Raw genomic sequence first — 16,925 nt, 5'->3', positions numbered from 1 at the left:
CAGAAGTGTTAATGGGGAGTTTATTGTAATAGGATGAGGCTTGGGATGAGTAAAGGAGAGATGGAGGAGGGAAGAGTCTGTGGAAAGGGTTAGAGAGATCATAGTAGCAGGAGGGGTTTTGGATGAGTCAAAGGTGAGATAAATGAGGGACAATTTAATAGGGTTGTTTGGGAGATCATGGTAGTAAAGTGAGGTTTGGGAGAGCTAGATGAGGAAGAGGAGGGAAGCTTAGGCAGGATTATTTTTGGAGACAAAAGTAGATTGATAGAGACATGTCATATGGTGATGGGTAGACAAAGCTTAAAGAGAGTAAATTTATATTATTTTTATTTATTATAATTGTATATATATATATATATATATATATTTATGTATATATATATATATATATATATATATATATACACATATCTATATATATATATATACACACACACATATATATATATATATATACTTTTATTATGATGATATATTGACATTGAATTTGAGACTTATGGCGGAATCCCTCTAAGCGTAGACAAAAGGTCGCTCGAACCTCTAACGCATCCCCTTATAAATTAATAATAAAAGACCAAATAAGGACAGACGCGCTAACACTTCTTCCTCTTGCTAATGAGTACAGCATTTTCTAAATTTCTTGTTTTGAAAATGTAGATATTCCCCAACAGTGGCATACGTTTGTGACCTCAATTTTGACGTTTAAGTAATTTGCTGCAAATTATTCAGAACAGAAGCATGCAGACTTCCAAAAAAGTGAAATGACTTCCCAAATGGTAGGTATGGAATTGTTGAAATTCCACTCCAAAAAGGTGACTGGAACTCTGTTGGTTCCACTCCGTAAGTGTCACCCTTGCTGATTTTGGAGGCTGACTATATATTTTTTGGCAAACTACATCCTACAAGTTCCTCTAAGTCATCCGGTTGTTCTTGGGAATTCTGCGGATCGAAATGGTTAGGTAGAGAAACCAACCACCCTACGCATGAAGTAAAATACAAGCAAGTCTTTGCAAGCCAATTAATATCGAAAACTGCACAATTTGCAACTGCTAGTGAAGTTAAATAACTATTTCTGGTGTTCAGTGAAAGAACATTCTTTCTTTGAGTAGAATGAGAAATTTCCTAGCTATCGAGAAGGAAAGTTTCAATTCTATTAAGGACACGGAGGCGAGGATTATGCATATCTTTCCTTACTCTTTATTAAACAGCCAGTTCAAAGTTCAATTAACACAAACTACAACACCCATGAAGCCATCTCCATGGTAACCAATGTCCAATCAATCCTTCTCCAACAGTCCGTATATATGTATATGCTGTGATCGCCCCATCCTTCCTTGACTTCACTGCGATTAGAAGTTAAGGCATCCTCAAGTTGCCACAGTATCCAGTCCTAAAAAAACAACGCAAAATGATCAGCAAAGTTGGACATGCCCCCCAAAAGGCATGATCAGTTTACATAGCTACACGTTGTACTGCAGAATTCCCCTACAAGGATAAATAAACGAATAAAGCCCCCAACAAGCATTAGACAATCCAAACCAAGGGCTCAACATATGACCATTGTAACCACAGATACTACCTCCACATGACGCTGTGTCGGAACACCTCTTGGGTGGGAGACACATCCCTTGTGTCGGGCAGGATAATCCTCACCTCCGTGTCCTTAATAGAATTGAAACTTTCCTTCTCGATAGCTAGGAAATTTCTCATTCTATGTCAGGACCGGAGCCAAGGATTATGCATGTTTAAAGCTTACTTACCACCAAAGAGGCTGCTTTGTGAATAGGTTTAAAGGAAAAAAATATGAAGGTCGACTCTGACGACCAATCAGCCGTATTCATAATATCTTCCAACCTACCTGGATGGCCTTGGAAGCCATGGCAACCAGAGTGGAGTGTGCCCCAAAAATCTTTACATTGATACCCGCTTCTATAAGAAGCCATTTGATCCACCTAGCAATCGAACGGGATGAAACTGCTCTAAAGCGTTTCTTCATCGATATCAACAATTGTCTCTCCCCAGGGGGGTCGGAGTTCAGACTCCTCATATGCCTTTAGACATCTGACTACACATAACCTGGGCGCAGGTTTGAAAGCTGGATAGGTTACCAACCTGGTATTACATTTAGTTTGTCTGGAAACCGCAAAGGGTACCCCCTTGGGAGAGAAAACCCGTGCCGAAATGTCAAGGGCTCTCACGTCCAAAACCCTCTTGCACAAAATGAGACATAACAACATGGCCAGTTTTGCTGACAGCTCCTGCGGACAAAAGACGTAGAACCTGATTGACGTCCCACAGTTCCGAATACCTGGGTTTCGGGGCTTTGGACAGCCCGATACCTTTAAGCAATTTGCATACCCATGGGTGTTCCCCCACTGGATTGTTGTTCAAAGGAGGATGACTCGCCGAAATTGCCGATCTAAAAGAGTTGATAGAACAATAACACAAACCGGCATCCGCCATCTCAGCCAAAAAATTTATGATGTCTGTAACCTGGGCCCCCATGGGATCAATGTTTCTTGCCACAGAACAACGCACCTAGAGGTTCCAGACGGACCTATATCGTTTGCATGTGCCCAGAGCCCAGGCCTGTCAGAAGAAGTTCTCAGCTTCCTTAGAAAGTCTGCTGTCTTCCCAGCGATTCCGGAAATCCTCCAAGCCATCAGTTTGAGGTGGCCTTGCAGGACCAGGGGATGGTAATGCCCCATAGGGTCCAAGAGTATCTCAGGGAAGACCGGAAGGAGTATTGGAAAGTCGCAAGAGAGCTCCCACAGGGTTGGGAACCACACCTGTGACCTCCACAGTGGGGTTATCAACATCACTGTATCTCACTGACGACGCACTTGGGCTGACACTCTCTTAATCAGCCACAAGGGGGGGGGAAGCGTAACCCTGCTCTCTCCCCAATCCTGCAAACACGCGTCCTCTGCTGCCGCGCCTGGATCTGGGCGTCAGCTGAAGTACCTCGGTAAGTAGGTGTTCCACCTGGAAGCAAAGGGATCTACTAAACACAGACCCAAATGTTCCATGAGTGCCGAAAATACACCCTTGTCCATCTGCCAATCGCTGGTATCCTCCAGAAATCTGGAGTTCCGATCCGCCAGTGCATTCTGAAAGCCCGGGAGATACTCTGCCGTCACCGATATCTGGTGCTGAAGGCAAAAATGCCAAAAGTCCTCGCCAATTCCGCTAGGGCTCTTGAGCGAGTGCCCTGAGAGTGATTTATATATTGTACGGCGAACAAGTTGTCCATCCTCAGAAGGACACTGCAAGAAACCTTGTCTCGTATCAGAGACCGGACCACAAACGACCCTGCTAGGAGCTCCAGACAACTGATGTGCAGATTGAGTTCTGGTGGGGTCCAATATCCGCCGAACGAGACGTCCCCACACCGGGCTCCCCATCCCTGATGGCTGGCATCCGATTTGATTATCAGGTCCGGTGAGGAGCCAAAGATCGCCTGCCATTCCAAGCCTTCCTGTGGTCTAACCACCATTGAAGCTCTGTTCTCACCTCCTGGGGAAGAGATATCAATTTGGAGTAAGTCACTCCGTGTTGAAGGTGATGAGCCTTCAGGCGTTGCAGAGCCCTGTAATAAAGAGGGCCCGGGAAGATAGCCTGAATTGAGGATGAGAGAAGTCCCACCACTCCGGAAAACTGTCTGAGGGAGATTCTGTCGCGCCTCATGACCTTCGTCAATTCCTTCCGGATCTTGGATATTTTCGAGATCGGAAGACTGAGAGAGACTGACTTGGAATCTATGAGGAAGCCCAGAAAAGTAATATACTGCGAGGGATGGAGGTCCAATTTTTGTTGGTTTATTATGAACCCCAAGCCCTGGAGGAGCGCAATAGTCATGGTTGCATTGGACAGAAGCTGTGCCTGGGATTGATCCATCAGAAGGATATCGTCAAGATAAATTATCAGACTAATCGCCGAGACCAGAGGTACTCCACCACTGGTGGGGTAGTTTCGTGAAGCACCACGGTGCCGAAGACAGGCTGAAGGGAAGGGACGTGAACATCTCCCCCCTCCACAGAAATTGCAGAAACCTGCAATGCAGAGGGAAAATCAGGACCGTCAGGTAAGCATCCTTGAGGTCCAGACGAATCATCCAATCCCCCTGTAAGAGGAGGTCTCTGAGCATGTGGATGCCCTCCATCTTGAAGTGTCTATATACCACCCATTCGTTGAAAGCCTTGAGGTTGATCACCGGGCGGAAGCCTTTGACCTTTATCTCTACCACGAATATATTGCTCACAAAACCCCTGGGATGAAGGATAGATCTGTGGATGGCATCTTTTCGCAGGAGATCCTGAACCTCCGAATATATCAGTTCCGAATCCACATCCGAAAAAAACAAAAGTCTTGGAAAATCGTCTTGGATCAGTGTACCCCAGAATTCTATGTGAAAACCTGTTGCCGTCTGTAAAACTCAGGCATGCTGTCGGTCTGCGTGGGACTCTTGGAAGTTATATATGAGTTACTCCATGTGAGACTTTTTGAGGAGCTTTGCAAGATGAGTGGTGTTCCACATGATTTTGTGTTTTGGTTACATATTATAATTAATCAACATACAAACAAATTTACGCATACAGGGTTTTGTTAATGGGATATGGAGGAATATTTTCTTAAGAGCCTTGATAAAGTCCGTAATAGGACGAAACACGTGTTGGCTGAATTTTCTGGCTGTATTTTCAAATTAGACTGAACTTTACAACTACAAGTAGGATTATTCCTGGTTGAATCCTACAACTGGACTGAATTCTACTACCACAAGCAGGACTATTTCTTGATGGACTTACTATGGATACTATTGTTTCTTGTCGTTGTTTTGAATTATGTGTAAGTAATGTGTATTATGAGGTTTATGTTCTAATTGTTGTATAGGGTGCTGAAACGATTTGTTTTCTGTATTGAACCTAGATATTTGGTTTCAATGGATTGTATTTTTTAATGTGCATGTATATATCTATTAAAAGATTGTGTATATTTGTTTACCCCAGAATTCTATGTGAAAACATGTTGCCGTCTGTAAAACTCAGGCATGCTGTCAGTCTGCGTGGGACTCTTGGAAGTTATATATGAGTTACTCCATGTGAGACTTTTTGAGGAGCTTTGCAAGATGAGTGGTGTTCCACATGATTTTTTGTTTTGGTTTACATATTATAATTAATCAACATACAAACAAATTTACGCATACAGGGTTTCGTTAATGGGATATGGAGGAATATTTTCTTAAGAGCCTTGATAAAGTCCGTAATAGGACGAAACACGTGTTGGCTGAATTTTCTGGCTGTATTTTCAAATTAGACTGAACTTTACAACTACAAGCAGGATTATTCCTGGTTGAATCCTACAACTGGACTGAATTCTACGACCACAAGCAGGACTATTTCTTGATGGACTTACTATGGATACTATTCTTTCTTGTCGTTGTTTTGAATTATGTGCAAGTAATGTGTATTATGAGGTTTATGTCTAATTGTTGTATAGGGTGCTGAAACGATTTGTTTTCTGTATTGAACCTAGATATTTGGTTTCAATGGATTGTATTTTTTAATGTGCATGTATATATCTATTAAAAGATTGTGTATATTTGTTTGCCACATACAAGCCGCTGTATCAGTTTCTTTCAGGATTGTTATGCCATAACTATATGAAGTATAAATTTTTGTGAATCCAGTATATGTGACAGTAAATTATGTATAGTTCTTGAATGCGCCACCTGTTTTTCTATGTATAGTCATATTTACTGGTTTAGGTGTACCTTATCCCAGTATACATGTTCGGCAACAAATATGTTCATGTGTGTATGAGCACCTTTATTGCCTTTATTCATTATAGGAGTATGCAGCCATCATAAGGTTTTTTGTTGCCACATTTATATTATTTAAAACCCAGGTATCTGAGGTTAACTGTGCCCACACGTGCGTGAACAAACGCAGTCTCCCACTGAGAATTTGAGGGGAAGAAAGGGTAATTCTTACCGCTATGGCTTCCTGGAGCGTTCGTTTCACCACGGGCCTCTGCCTGTTCTGCCTTTTCCTCTACCCCGGTTGGGGAAGAAGGCACCTTGGCGGCCGTCGCACCATCCGTTGTTCCTGTTGGCGTAGGTACTGGGGCCTTGTTGATAGAGGTGGCCAGAGGAGCGAACCCTGCCTCTTCCGGCCCCACCGAAAACCTTCTGTGGAAAGATTCTTTTAATGGAAGTCTGTGCCTTATCAAGAGCCGATAAAGTGGCCACAAATTTGCCCAGTTTTTTAAAGAATGGGTCGCCAAACAGGTTTCCCTGGGCGACCGCCCCTGCCTCCGAGCCAGAGAGTTCCTCCAGATTGGGATCTATCTTAATAAGAAGAGAACGGCGCCTCTCAGTAGAGATAGCGCAGTTGGCATTGCCAAGAAGGCAAACCGCCCTCTGGGCCCATCCCGCCACGATATCCGTCGGCAGAGGAGTGTCTGTACGCCTTGCATGCTCAGCCAATTGAATAATCTGAGTTAGGGGTCCTAACACATCTAACAATTTGTCCTGGCATGCCCTCCAGGACCGATCGATGCCCTTTTTCGGATCTTTCACGTACTTTGCGAAGAAGGTACACATCTTCGGATCTAACTCCGGAGTTGCCGCTACTTTGCCTGGTAGTGTAGGCCGAGGGCATTCAGCTTTCAGGCGGGCCCAAACCAACTTATCAAGAGGTTGCCGAATCTTGCTGGCAACATACTCAGCAACCTTCTGTTCTGGTCGCCATTCCGAGGATCTCAGATGGTAGAATCCCTCGGGATCAGACATATCCGAACTGGAATCTTCCGCCTCCTGCTGGTCTGGGGGGGGGGGAACCGGATGCCATGGTTGACCAGACTCCTGCTCTTTGCCGGAGGAGAAATCCCCCTCTGTGTCCCCCTCAACCCACTTGGGTAAGCCCACATCTGGGCCCCATATGTGATGAGCCTCCTCACCGGTCTCTCTGGGCAAAAGTCCCTCCTGGAAGGGTAGTCGCTTGAGCTCACGCGTATTCTTATGAAAGGTTTTGGTAAGATGGTCAAAACCCTCCAGGTGCCCTGCGTTGCGCTTGCGCAATTTCTTGGGAGCCATGACATTCACTGATGTCTTTGAGTTCGCTCCTGTCCCCCCAAACATACCTGTCCCCTTAGCAACTTCTGATAATTTTGCCACTCTTTCATTTAGGGGAGCCAGGGCCTTGGCAATGGCCTGTGAGATTAGCACATCCACCTCAGGAGGCAGAGTGCACTGAGAAGGGCCCTCCCCCGGGGACAGGGTGGGGAAGAAATCGTGGTCCTGCATGGACTGCGTCTAGGGTGGACACAGCAGGCAAGCACAAGACAGGAAAACACCCTGAAATAATATAAGGGTTAGTCCACCACGCGTTTGTGTCTTGAGTAAAACCCAGCAGTCACTGCTCCCAAGCCTGGAGTCTACCTCACCGCAAATGCGGTGTCTCACGGGGGTTAACAAAAGGGGGATTGGAGGGATTAACAAAAGGAGCCCAAACGCTAGAACCCCTGTTGTGCTATTCCAATAGCAACCAGCACAAGCCAGGCTCGAATCACGAAGGAAAAGCGATGTGAGACGTGCAGAAGAGCGCCCTCTGGTGGACCCGATGTGTCACCGTGATCTGAATCTGCGCTGGGGCAAAAAAAAAAAGCCTACAATACGCGGTGTTGTCTGTTTAGTAAAGAGTGAGGAAAGATATGCATAATCCCCGCCTCTTCTGACATGGAATTGTACAATTGGGCAAATATCGCGCGCGCGCATGGTCAAACTGTAGGTACTGGCTGGAAGGAGTATCGCGTTCCAAGCCTCGTCTCGAGTTTAATCCCGCCTTCGTTTGTCCCTTTCTAATGAGAGAATAGTGGCTCGTGCGTTGCTGTGGTAACATGGGACGCTGTTGCCCTGAGGGTCGATATTTCACTTTACGGTAGTGTCGTGGACCCGGGATGGCTGAGCAATGGAGCCGGGACACCGGGGAGGCCGTCTACAGGTCAAGGGATCCCGTGAAGAATCTAAAAATTCGGTAAAGATAGGGATGATGCGCTCATCTGAGAAGTACAACAGGCGTCAGAGCGCGTCTGAAGAGCGTAATGGCAAAGGGGGCACAGAGTGATGGGAGATTAGGAGGCGTTAAGAGGCTGAGCCTGAGATGCGAAGTTGGTGCTGTGGTCTGAGGGAACTTGAATGTTAGAAATACAAAGGGCTAAAGCAGGGTCATGAGGAGAAATGGACATACGAGACCAAACGAGCATGGGGTAAGTGGCGACAGATAAGTGCAAGGAGTTGAGCACGGGGTATATGAATAAGCCTCAGAGGACCAAAGAGTACAAATTGTGTAAGGGGTAGTGGTACTCGCAGGGCTTTAAATAGATCTGTTACTGACGTGTCACACTCACCGCAGTAATTGACTTTTAAAAAGGGTCACAGTTGGGCCCTATGTTCCGGTCTTTAACTTTACAGACGAAAAACACTGACCGATTCCTCAGCAATGACTGTAAATGCCCTTGTGAAGCATGCAAAATGTAATCCCAGTTCACATTTCGCATGCTTTACAATCTTGCATTCCGCTGGTATGATCTTTTTAAAGTTGTTATGTAATTGTCGGGTTTTTAATGCAACATTAGTCCTCTTGTATAGTGTACTGTCTCCATCTGGTGTCTGGTTGAATACACTAGTGGAAAGGTGTTTATGACCGATCACCCCTGAGATCGCTTGAGTTGAGGCTGAAAGCAGTACGAGTTTCTCACAGTGCATTTCAGTGGGTCAAAATAGTGTTCAAACTACATGCTCGTACATGTTTGCCTTCTCTGCAGAGTGAGGGGCATATGTGCCATCTATAAGTGCAACACTGTAAGTATTCACAACAAAATCGCTATTACTTATTTAGGTCAAACTGCTAACAATCACTGGCAAAGCCAGATAGGTCTGGCTTGTTTCAGGCTTTTGTTTGTTGTTTTGTGTGATATAGCTGAATTCCACGACAGAAGACTTCTAGAGAGGCACCCACATACTGTCCCGGTGGCACACTGTGAAGCACAGGCTTTAGTTTTCATGTTTTAAACCACATCTTTAATTACATAGGCCTTTTTGAACACTCCCTCCAAACTTGGTTTTTATTTCACTTATCGCACTGCGAAGTGAAGAGGTTTAGCCAGCTCGACGGACTCATGGATGAGTCTGTTGAAGTTGCAGTACAGAAGGGGTGACTAAATAGGAAAGGTGGCTTGGAAAGCCTGCGAAGCACAGTCGTAGAGTCTGGGAAGACCCGAGGAAACAGGAGGATGAGACTTAAAGTGTGTGGGTTGTAATGGGGCCCGAAGAACAAAGTCCGGAACGTGAGCGTGAAGGATTCAGGGAATTTTAAGGTGGCCTACAGAACACAGCGCGTGACATTCTGGAGCACTGAGAGGGCATAAGAAGCTCAAGCGCACATAAGGTGAGAGGCCTTTAGGATCACCACTTGGGCAGGTAAACACATGAGAAGTGCAGTGCTACGTAGGACATACAGGGAGTGCAGAATTATTAGGCAAATGAGTATTTTGACCACATCATCCTCTTTATGCATGTTGTCTTACTCCAAGCTGTATAGGCTCGAAAGCCTACTACCAATTAAGCATATTAGGTGATGTGCATCTCTGTAATGAGAAGGGGTGTGGTCTAATGACATCAACACCCTATATCAGGTGTGCATAATTATTAGGCAACTTCCTTTCCTTTGGCAAAATGGGTCAAAAGAAGGACTTGACCGGCTCAGAAAAGTCAAAAATAGTGAGATATCTTGCAGAGGGATGCAGCACTCTTAAAATTGCAAAACTTCTGAAGCGTGATCATCGAACAATCAAGCGTTTCATTCAAAATAGTCAACAGGGTCGCAAGAAGCGTGTGGAAAAACCAAGGGGCAAAATAACTGCCCATGAACTGAGAAAAGTCAAGCGTGCAGCTGACACGATGCCACTTGCCACCAATTTGGCCATATTTCAGAGCTGCAACATCACTGGAGTGCCCAAAAGCACAAGGTGTGCAATACTCAGAGACATGGCCAAGGTAAGAAAGGCTGAAAGACGACCACCACTGAACAAGACACACAAGCTGAAACGTCAAGACTGGGCCAAGAAATATCTCAAGACTGATTTTCTAAGGTTTTATGGACTGATGAAATGAGAGTGAGTCTTGATGGGCCAGATGGATGGGCCCGTGGCTGGATTGGTAAAGGGCAGAGAGCTCCAGTCCGACTCAGACGCCAGCAAGGTGGAGGTGGAGTACTGGTTTGGGCTGGTATCATCAAAGATGAGCTTGTGGGGCCTTTTCGGGTTGAGGATGGAGTCAAGCTCAACTCCCAGTCCTACTGCCAGTTCCTGGTAGACACCTTCTTCAAGCAGTGGTACAGGTAGAAGTCTGCATCCTTCAAGAAAAACATGATTTTCATGCAGGACAATGCTCCATCACACGCGTCCAAGTACTCCACAGCGTGGCTGGCAAGAAAGGGTATAAAAGAAGGAAATCTAATGACATGGCCTCCTTGTTCACCTGATCTGAACCCCATTGAGAACCTGTGGTCCATCATCAAATGTGAGATTTACAAGGAGGGAAAACAGTACACCTCTCTGAACAGTGTCTGGGAGGCTGTGGTTGCTGCTGCACGCAATGTTGATGGTGAACAGATCAAAACACTGACAGAATCCATGGATGGCAGGCTTTTGAGTGTCCTTGCAAAGAAAGGTGGCTATATTGGTCACTGATTTGTTTTTGTTTTGTTTTTGAATGTCAGAAATGTATATTTGTGAATGTTGAGATGTTATATTGGTTTCACTGGTAATAATAAATAATTGAAATGGGTATATATTTTTTTTTGTTAAGTTGCCTAATAATTATGCACAGTAATAGTCACCTGCACACACAGATATCCCCCTAACATAGCTAAAACAAAAAACAAACTAAAAACTACTTCCAAAAATATTCAGCTTTGATATTAATGAGTTTTTTGGGTTCATTGAGAACATGGTTGTTGTTCAATAATAAAATTAATCCTCAAAAATACAACTTGCCTAATAATTCTGCACTCCCTGTAGAGGTGCATAATGTTAATAAAGAATAGCCATGCAAGCAGGGCTTCCGTGGGATGAAAAAAATAGAGGGTCTCTAAATGGAGAGGGGCTCGTGTAAGTAAGAGCGTGGCTTAAACACAAAATGTTTATGTGATTCCCATAGCCAGGGCCACTAAAATTATGCAGCAGAGGAGAGTCAAATTATGCGGCAGGGTTGAGTAAATTATGCAACAAGAAAAGGCACATTTTGTGGCATTATGCAGTACATTTTATGATAGTATTACTTCATTATTTTGCCAGTTCTTCAATCCTGTTAACACTGTGCCTTAATTGTATCTCTTTAGTACCAGTATAACACCCAAATATAGCAATAAGCTACAGAAAGGTAATCAGTTAACCTTTCCAAAGGCCCTTCTTCTGCACGGCAACGTGTTGCTGCGTGTTTACTAACTTTAGAACTGTTTGAGCTAGAAACAAAATTAATTTTGTTAACAACTGCCGATTATGCGGCAGATGATGGATTATGTTGCAAATGTGGCAAAACTACAATTATGCGAAAATTGCTGTGGCCACAAAACCTCATAATTTCAGTGGCCCTACCCGTAGCCAACCACCTGACCAGTATTTTGGTGCCTTTCTGAAGCTTTCCATTATTGCAGCCAGATATGTAACACAATAAAAATAGCCAGGACCATTAGCTTCATCAGTGGTTGCTAGCTGTTTAAGATAAATGAGCAACAACAATAACTTTGCTGTAAATAATATAGAAAATGTTTCAATTGGGAAATTGGAACTGTGATTTAAACATTACTGAGATCTGTGGAGGGGGTAGTTGTCTTCTAAGTGTTTCAGTCACTCATGTTGTATTCACGTAATGTTAGACATGTACATCATTTTGTCTCCACATCTCTTCTACCTGTAAATTTTAAACGTCACCCCTTTCCTCTTCAGCACCCTCTTTTCACTCTCTCTTGAATGCACTTCCTCGTATCTCCTTCTTTTCACCACCCCGCAGACACACAACACACCTACTCACTTACACGCGCTGCATTTTCTTTTACTTTCTTCACACACATTTGCACAGAATCACAATAGGAACTGGAGTTGGTGACCATTGCTCTGTGAGCTCTGCAGAGAGGCCAAGGATTGGAGGATCATGTAGGCTGAACTGCTGTTTTGATAGCTGACGTGCACTGTGAGGAAGAAACTGACAATGCCTTCAGCCTCATCTCCAGATCTCTCAATTGTGGCCTGTTATAACCACCTGCTGGCAACCTAGTTCAGAGTACGTGCTATACTAGAGCAATATGCCACATTAACAAATACAGGATCACAAAAGCTTGGAAATAGCTTACTTAAGCTCGCATTCCCTAAAAGTGTTAAACATTTGAAATATAATCAGAAACTAAATGGATGACATAGATCAGCTAAACTTTTTTTTTTACATTCATTGTTTAGAAATCGATCAGTGTATTTAGTAGCAAGGTTAAAGACATTATGATAGGAAGCAGTTCCAATGTCCGTTTTTAATTGCTGCTGGGTCTGAGACCCAGGCGGACCAGGCCAGAACAGTCATGAACTGTGATGAGCAAATGGCATGGGTGGTGTAGGCAGTCTGAGGAGTATGTGTGGCTGAGGAAATCTGAGAAATGAGGAGGGGCAAGGAGATCTAAGGAGCACAGGAGCATAAGAGGGCCTCACGTTCACAAGGAGGGGTTAGACATTGTGGAATACAAGGTGAATCATCACACATGCCATATAAAACCTCTTAATCGGGCAGATTCTTCAGTGGAGATTGCACCCATTGTCACCTAATTCTGAACACGTTTGGTAGTATTCTCTTTTGGTATCCTTTTTGGGTGCCTCTCATCCCAAAGAGACAGCCTTTGTGAAGAACATGCTTCTCACAGCGGGGAGTGCTGGGGCTGGCTCCAGACAGGAGTGCCCACAACAGAGCCACATGGAGGTGCAAAATATCTGCATCCCAACCTTCCTGACACAGCAGTTGGGGACAGACAGGCGAAAAGGCCTGGCCGGGGAAACTTCCTCACCTCTAGCTATGGAAACTGCTGCCCCACCACCTTCATCCCTGCACATACAAGGGAGGAAAGAGAGGCAGGGCTCAGGAAGAACTAACCTGCAGCCCCTCGCTAACAAGGTCCAGAAGAAATTTGTAAAGGCAGTCCTGTCGCCACCCCTCCCTCTTCAGTTTCTGGATCACCACCTTCCACCCACAGGAATGCAGGCAATACATTTTCAATATCCGAGAAGTCTCATCTCTCCCTCATCTTGTGCCATGCCAAACGAGGGGTAACCAAATGGATCCCCTTTAATTCTGTGAGCCAAACGTCAAGGGTGAACATTAAAATAAATCTGATTAAGCACGTGCATAATATCCTTTCAGCATTTGCATTATTTCTCCCTTTATTATTTTCCTTTATTTTTTCACAAGAATACAGTTTTTTCAAGCGCTGCCTTTAAATCTTTGATATTTCGCAACATATGCTGCCAGGCTTTACTTTACACTTCCAACCGTTGCCCTTGCTGGTGCAGTGGTATAAGAGCAGTGGACATACTGTTCATTTGAGTCTAGTGCCAATCAAAATTATCTAATAAAGCACTATATCATATGCAAATAATGTTGTTTCTTTCTACAGTGTTGCATTCCCAGATTGCATGCTGTCTGAAAAAGCCTCCTCTGTGTTCCTAAAACCCTGCCTGACAACTGACCTTCTCTCAAAACTTCTGTCACCTCTCTTTTTTCTTTCAGTGGCACTTTCCTACCTTCTATACATGCACACATTCTTTCATGAAACACATCTGCTTTAATCTGTTTAATTGCCATTTCTGCAAATTGCCCACACCTCCTTTCGAAGATCAATACTAATTTGTCCTAACTCACTTATTAACCCCACCAATCATCTGCATGAATTCACATACCCTCTACTAATGATTTCAACCAAGTCATATTAACTTCACCTACCACAGAGAAACTTAGGAAAATGCATGGAATGGTTCCCCAGAGAGCCTAATATTAATTTCAGTAACACAACCAATAACACTAGACTAACCACTAAGTCTTGGTTCTGGTGCAGCGTGCTACTTGTTGTAAAGTGTTTCAACGCCTTGTGAGGGGGTAGTAAGCGCTATTTAAATGCAGTTTGTAGGAAGTTGGCTCTGTATGCACTATTTCAAAGTAAGGAATAGTATGCACAGAGTCTAAGGGTTCCCATTAGAGGTAAGATAGTGGCAAAAAGAGATAATACTAATGCTCTATTTTGTGGTAGTGTGGTCGAGCAGTAGGCTTATCAAAGGAGTAGTGTTAAGCATTTGTTGTACATACACACAGGCAATAAATGAGGAACACACACTCAGAGACAAATCCAGCCAATAGGTTTTGTTATAGAAAAATATATTTTCTTAGTTTATTTTAAGAACCACAGGTTCAAATTTTACATGTAATATCTCATTTGAAAGGTATTGCAGGTAAGTACTTTAGGAACTTTGAATCATTTCATTAGCATGTATACTTTTCATATAAAACACAATAAGCTGTTTTAAAAGTGGACACAGTGCAATTTTCGCAGTTCCTGGGGGAGGTAAAGTAATGTTAGTTTTCACAGGTAAGTAAGTCACTTACAGGTTTCAGTTTTTGGTCCAAGGTAGCCCACCGTTGGGGGTTCAGAGCAACCCCAAAGTTACCACACCAGCAGCTCAGGGCCGGTCAGGTGCAGAGGTCACAGAGGTGCCCAAAACACATAGGCTTCAATGGAGAGAAGGGGGGTGCCCCGGTTCCGGTCTGCCAGCAGGTAAGTACCCGCGTCTTCGGAGGGCAGACCAGGGGGGTTTTGTAGGGCACCAGGGGGGACACACAGGTCAGCACAAAAAGTACACCCTCAGCAGCGCGGGGGCGGCCGGGTGCAGTGTGCAAACACGCGTCGGGTTTGTAATGGTTTTCAATGAGAGATCAAGGGATCTCTTCAGCGTTGCAGGCAGGCAAGGGGGGGGCTCCTCGGGGTAGCCACCACCTAGGCAAGGGAGAGGGCCTCCTGGGGGTCACTCCTGCACAGGAGTTCCGTTTCTTTAGGTGCTGGGGGCTGCGGGTGCAGAGTCTTTTCCAGCCGTCGGGAAAGGGAGTTCAGGCAGTCGCGGTCAGGGGGAGCCTCGGGATTCCCTCTGCAGGCGTCGCTGTGGGGGCTCAGGGGGGACAACTTTGGTTACTCACAGTCGTAGAGTCGCCGGAGGGTCCTCCCTGAAGCGTTGTTTCTCCACCAGTCGAGTCGGGGTCGCCGGGTGCAGTGTTGCAAGTCTCACGCTTCTTGCGGGGAGTTGCAGAGGTCTTTTAATCTGCTACTTGAAACAAAGTTGCAGTTCTTTTGGAGCAGGGCCGCTGTCCTCGGGAGTTTCTTGTCTTTCTCGAAGCAGGGCAGTCCTCAGAGGATTCAGAGGTCGCTGGTCCCTTGGAAAGCGTCGCTGGAGCAGGTTTCTTTGGAAGGCAGGAGACAGGCCGGTAAGTCTGGAGCCAAAGCAGTTGGTGTCTTCTGTTCTTCCTCTGCAGGGGTTTTTCAGCTCAGCAGTCCTCTTCTTCTTGTAGTTTCAGGAATCTAAATTCTTAGGTTCAGGGGAGCCCATAAATACTAAATTTAAGGGCGTGTTTAGGTCTGGGGGGGTTAGTAGCCAATGGCTACTAGCCCTGAGGGTGGGTACACCCTCTTTGTGCCTCCTCCCAAGGGGAGGGGGTCACATCCCTAATCCTATTGGGGAATCCTCCATCTGCAAGATGGAGGATTTCTAAAAGTTGGAGTCACTTCAGCTCAGGACACCTTAGGGGCTGTCCTGACTGGCCAGTGACTCCTCCTTGTTTTTCTCATTATTTTCTCCGGCCTTGCCGCCAAAAGTGGGGGCCGGGGCCGGAGGGGGCGAGCAACTCCACTAGCTGGAGTGTCCTGCGGTGCTGGCACAAAGGGGTGAGCCTTTGAGGCTCACCGCCAGGTGTGACAGCTCCTGCCTGGGGGAGGTGTTAGCATCTCCACCCAGTGCAGGCTTTGTTACTGGCCTCAGAGTGACAAAGGCACTCTCCCCATGGGGCCAGCAACATGTCTCTAGTGTGGCAGGCTGCTGGAACCAGTCAGCCTACACAGATAGTTGGTTAAGGTTTCAGGGGGCACCTCTAAGGTGCCCTCTGGGGTGTATTTTACAATAAAATGTACACTGGCATCAGTGTGCATTTTTTGTGCTGAGAAGTTTGATACCAAACTTCCCAGTTTTCAGTGTAGCCATTATGGTACTGTGGAGTTCGTGTAAAACAGACTCCCAGACATATACTCTTATGGCTACCCTGCACTTACAATGTCTAAGGTATTGCTTAGACACTGTAGGGGCACAGTGCTCATGCACTGGTGCCCTCACCTATGGTATAGTGCACCCTGCCTTAGGGCTGTAAGGCCTGCTAGAGGGGTGACTTATCTATACCTGCATAGGCAGTGAGAGGCTGGCATGGCACCCTGAGGGGAGTGCCATGTCGACTTACTCGTTTTGTTCTCACCAGCACACACAAGCTGGTAAGCAGTGTGTCTGTGCTGAGTGAGAGGTCCCCAGGGTGGCATAAGATATGCTGCAGCCCTTAGAGACGTTCCCTGGCATCAGGGCCCTTGGTACCAGGGGTACCAGTTACAAGGGACTTACCTGGATGCCAGGGGGTGCCAATTGTGGAATCAAAAGTACAGGTTAGGGAAAGAACACTGGTGCTGGGGCCTGGTTAGCAGGCCTCAGCACACTTTCAATTCAAAACATAGCATCAGCAAAGGCAAAAAGTCAGGGGGTAACCATGCCAAGGAGGCATTTCCTTACACAACCCCCCCCAAACGAAA

At 45.4% G+C, this 16,925-nt stretch overlaps 2 protein-coding genes across 2 annotated transcripts in view; one reads left to right on the top strand and one right to left on the bottom strand.

Moving 5' to 3' along the window:
• Positions 1-1,174: 1,174 nt before the first annotated feature.
• Positions 1,175-7,716, bottom strand: LOC138286485 (uncharacterized). Its single transcript, XM_069226781.1, has 2 exons — positions 5,991-7,716; positions 1,175-1,390 (listed from the first exon to the last, which is right to left on the bottom strand). Exon 1 carries the CDS (start codon positions 7,301-7,303, stop codon positions 6,017-6,019), a length of 1,287 nt encoding a protein of 428 aa, XP_069082882.1. The 5' UTR covers positions 7,304-7,716; the 3' UTR covers positions 1,175-1,390; positions 5,991-6,016.
• A 148-nt stretch (positions 7,717-7,864) lies between these two features.
• MKS1 (MKS transition zone complex subunit 1) overlaps positions 7,865-16,925 on the top strand; it is a 225,202-nt gene continuing 216,141 nt past the window's right edge. Inside the window, exon 1 of the mRNA XM_069226780.1 lies at positions 7,865-8,033. Within this exon, the coding sequence (XP_069082881.1) occupies positions 7,957-8,033 (77 nt within the window). The 5' untranslated portion in view covers positions 7,865-7,956. The remainder of the gene's footprint in view (positions 8,034-16,925) is intronic.

This window comes from Pleurodeles waltl, chromosome 3_2 (genome assembly GCF_031143425.1).
Source record: "Pleurodeles waltl isolate 20211129_DDA chromosome 3_2, aPleWal1.hap1.20221129, whole genome shotgun sequence".
NCBI lineage: Eukaryota > Metazoa > Chordata > Amphibia > Caudata > Salamandridae > Pleurodeles > Pleurodeles waltl.
The sequence above is the reverse complement of the archived record's forward strand: the minus strand, read 5'-3'. Positions and strand labels throughout refer to the sequence as shown.

Excerpts from the sequence above, each read along its gene's own strand:
- LOC138286485 (XM_069226781.1), bottom strand. The coding sequence starts at position 7,303 with ATGCAGGACCACGATTTCTTCCCCACCCTGTCCCCGGGGGAGGGCCCT.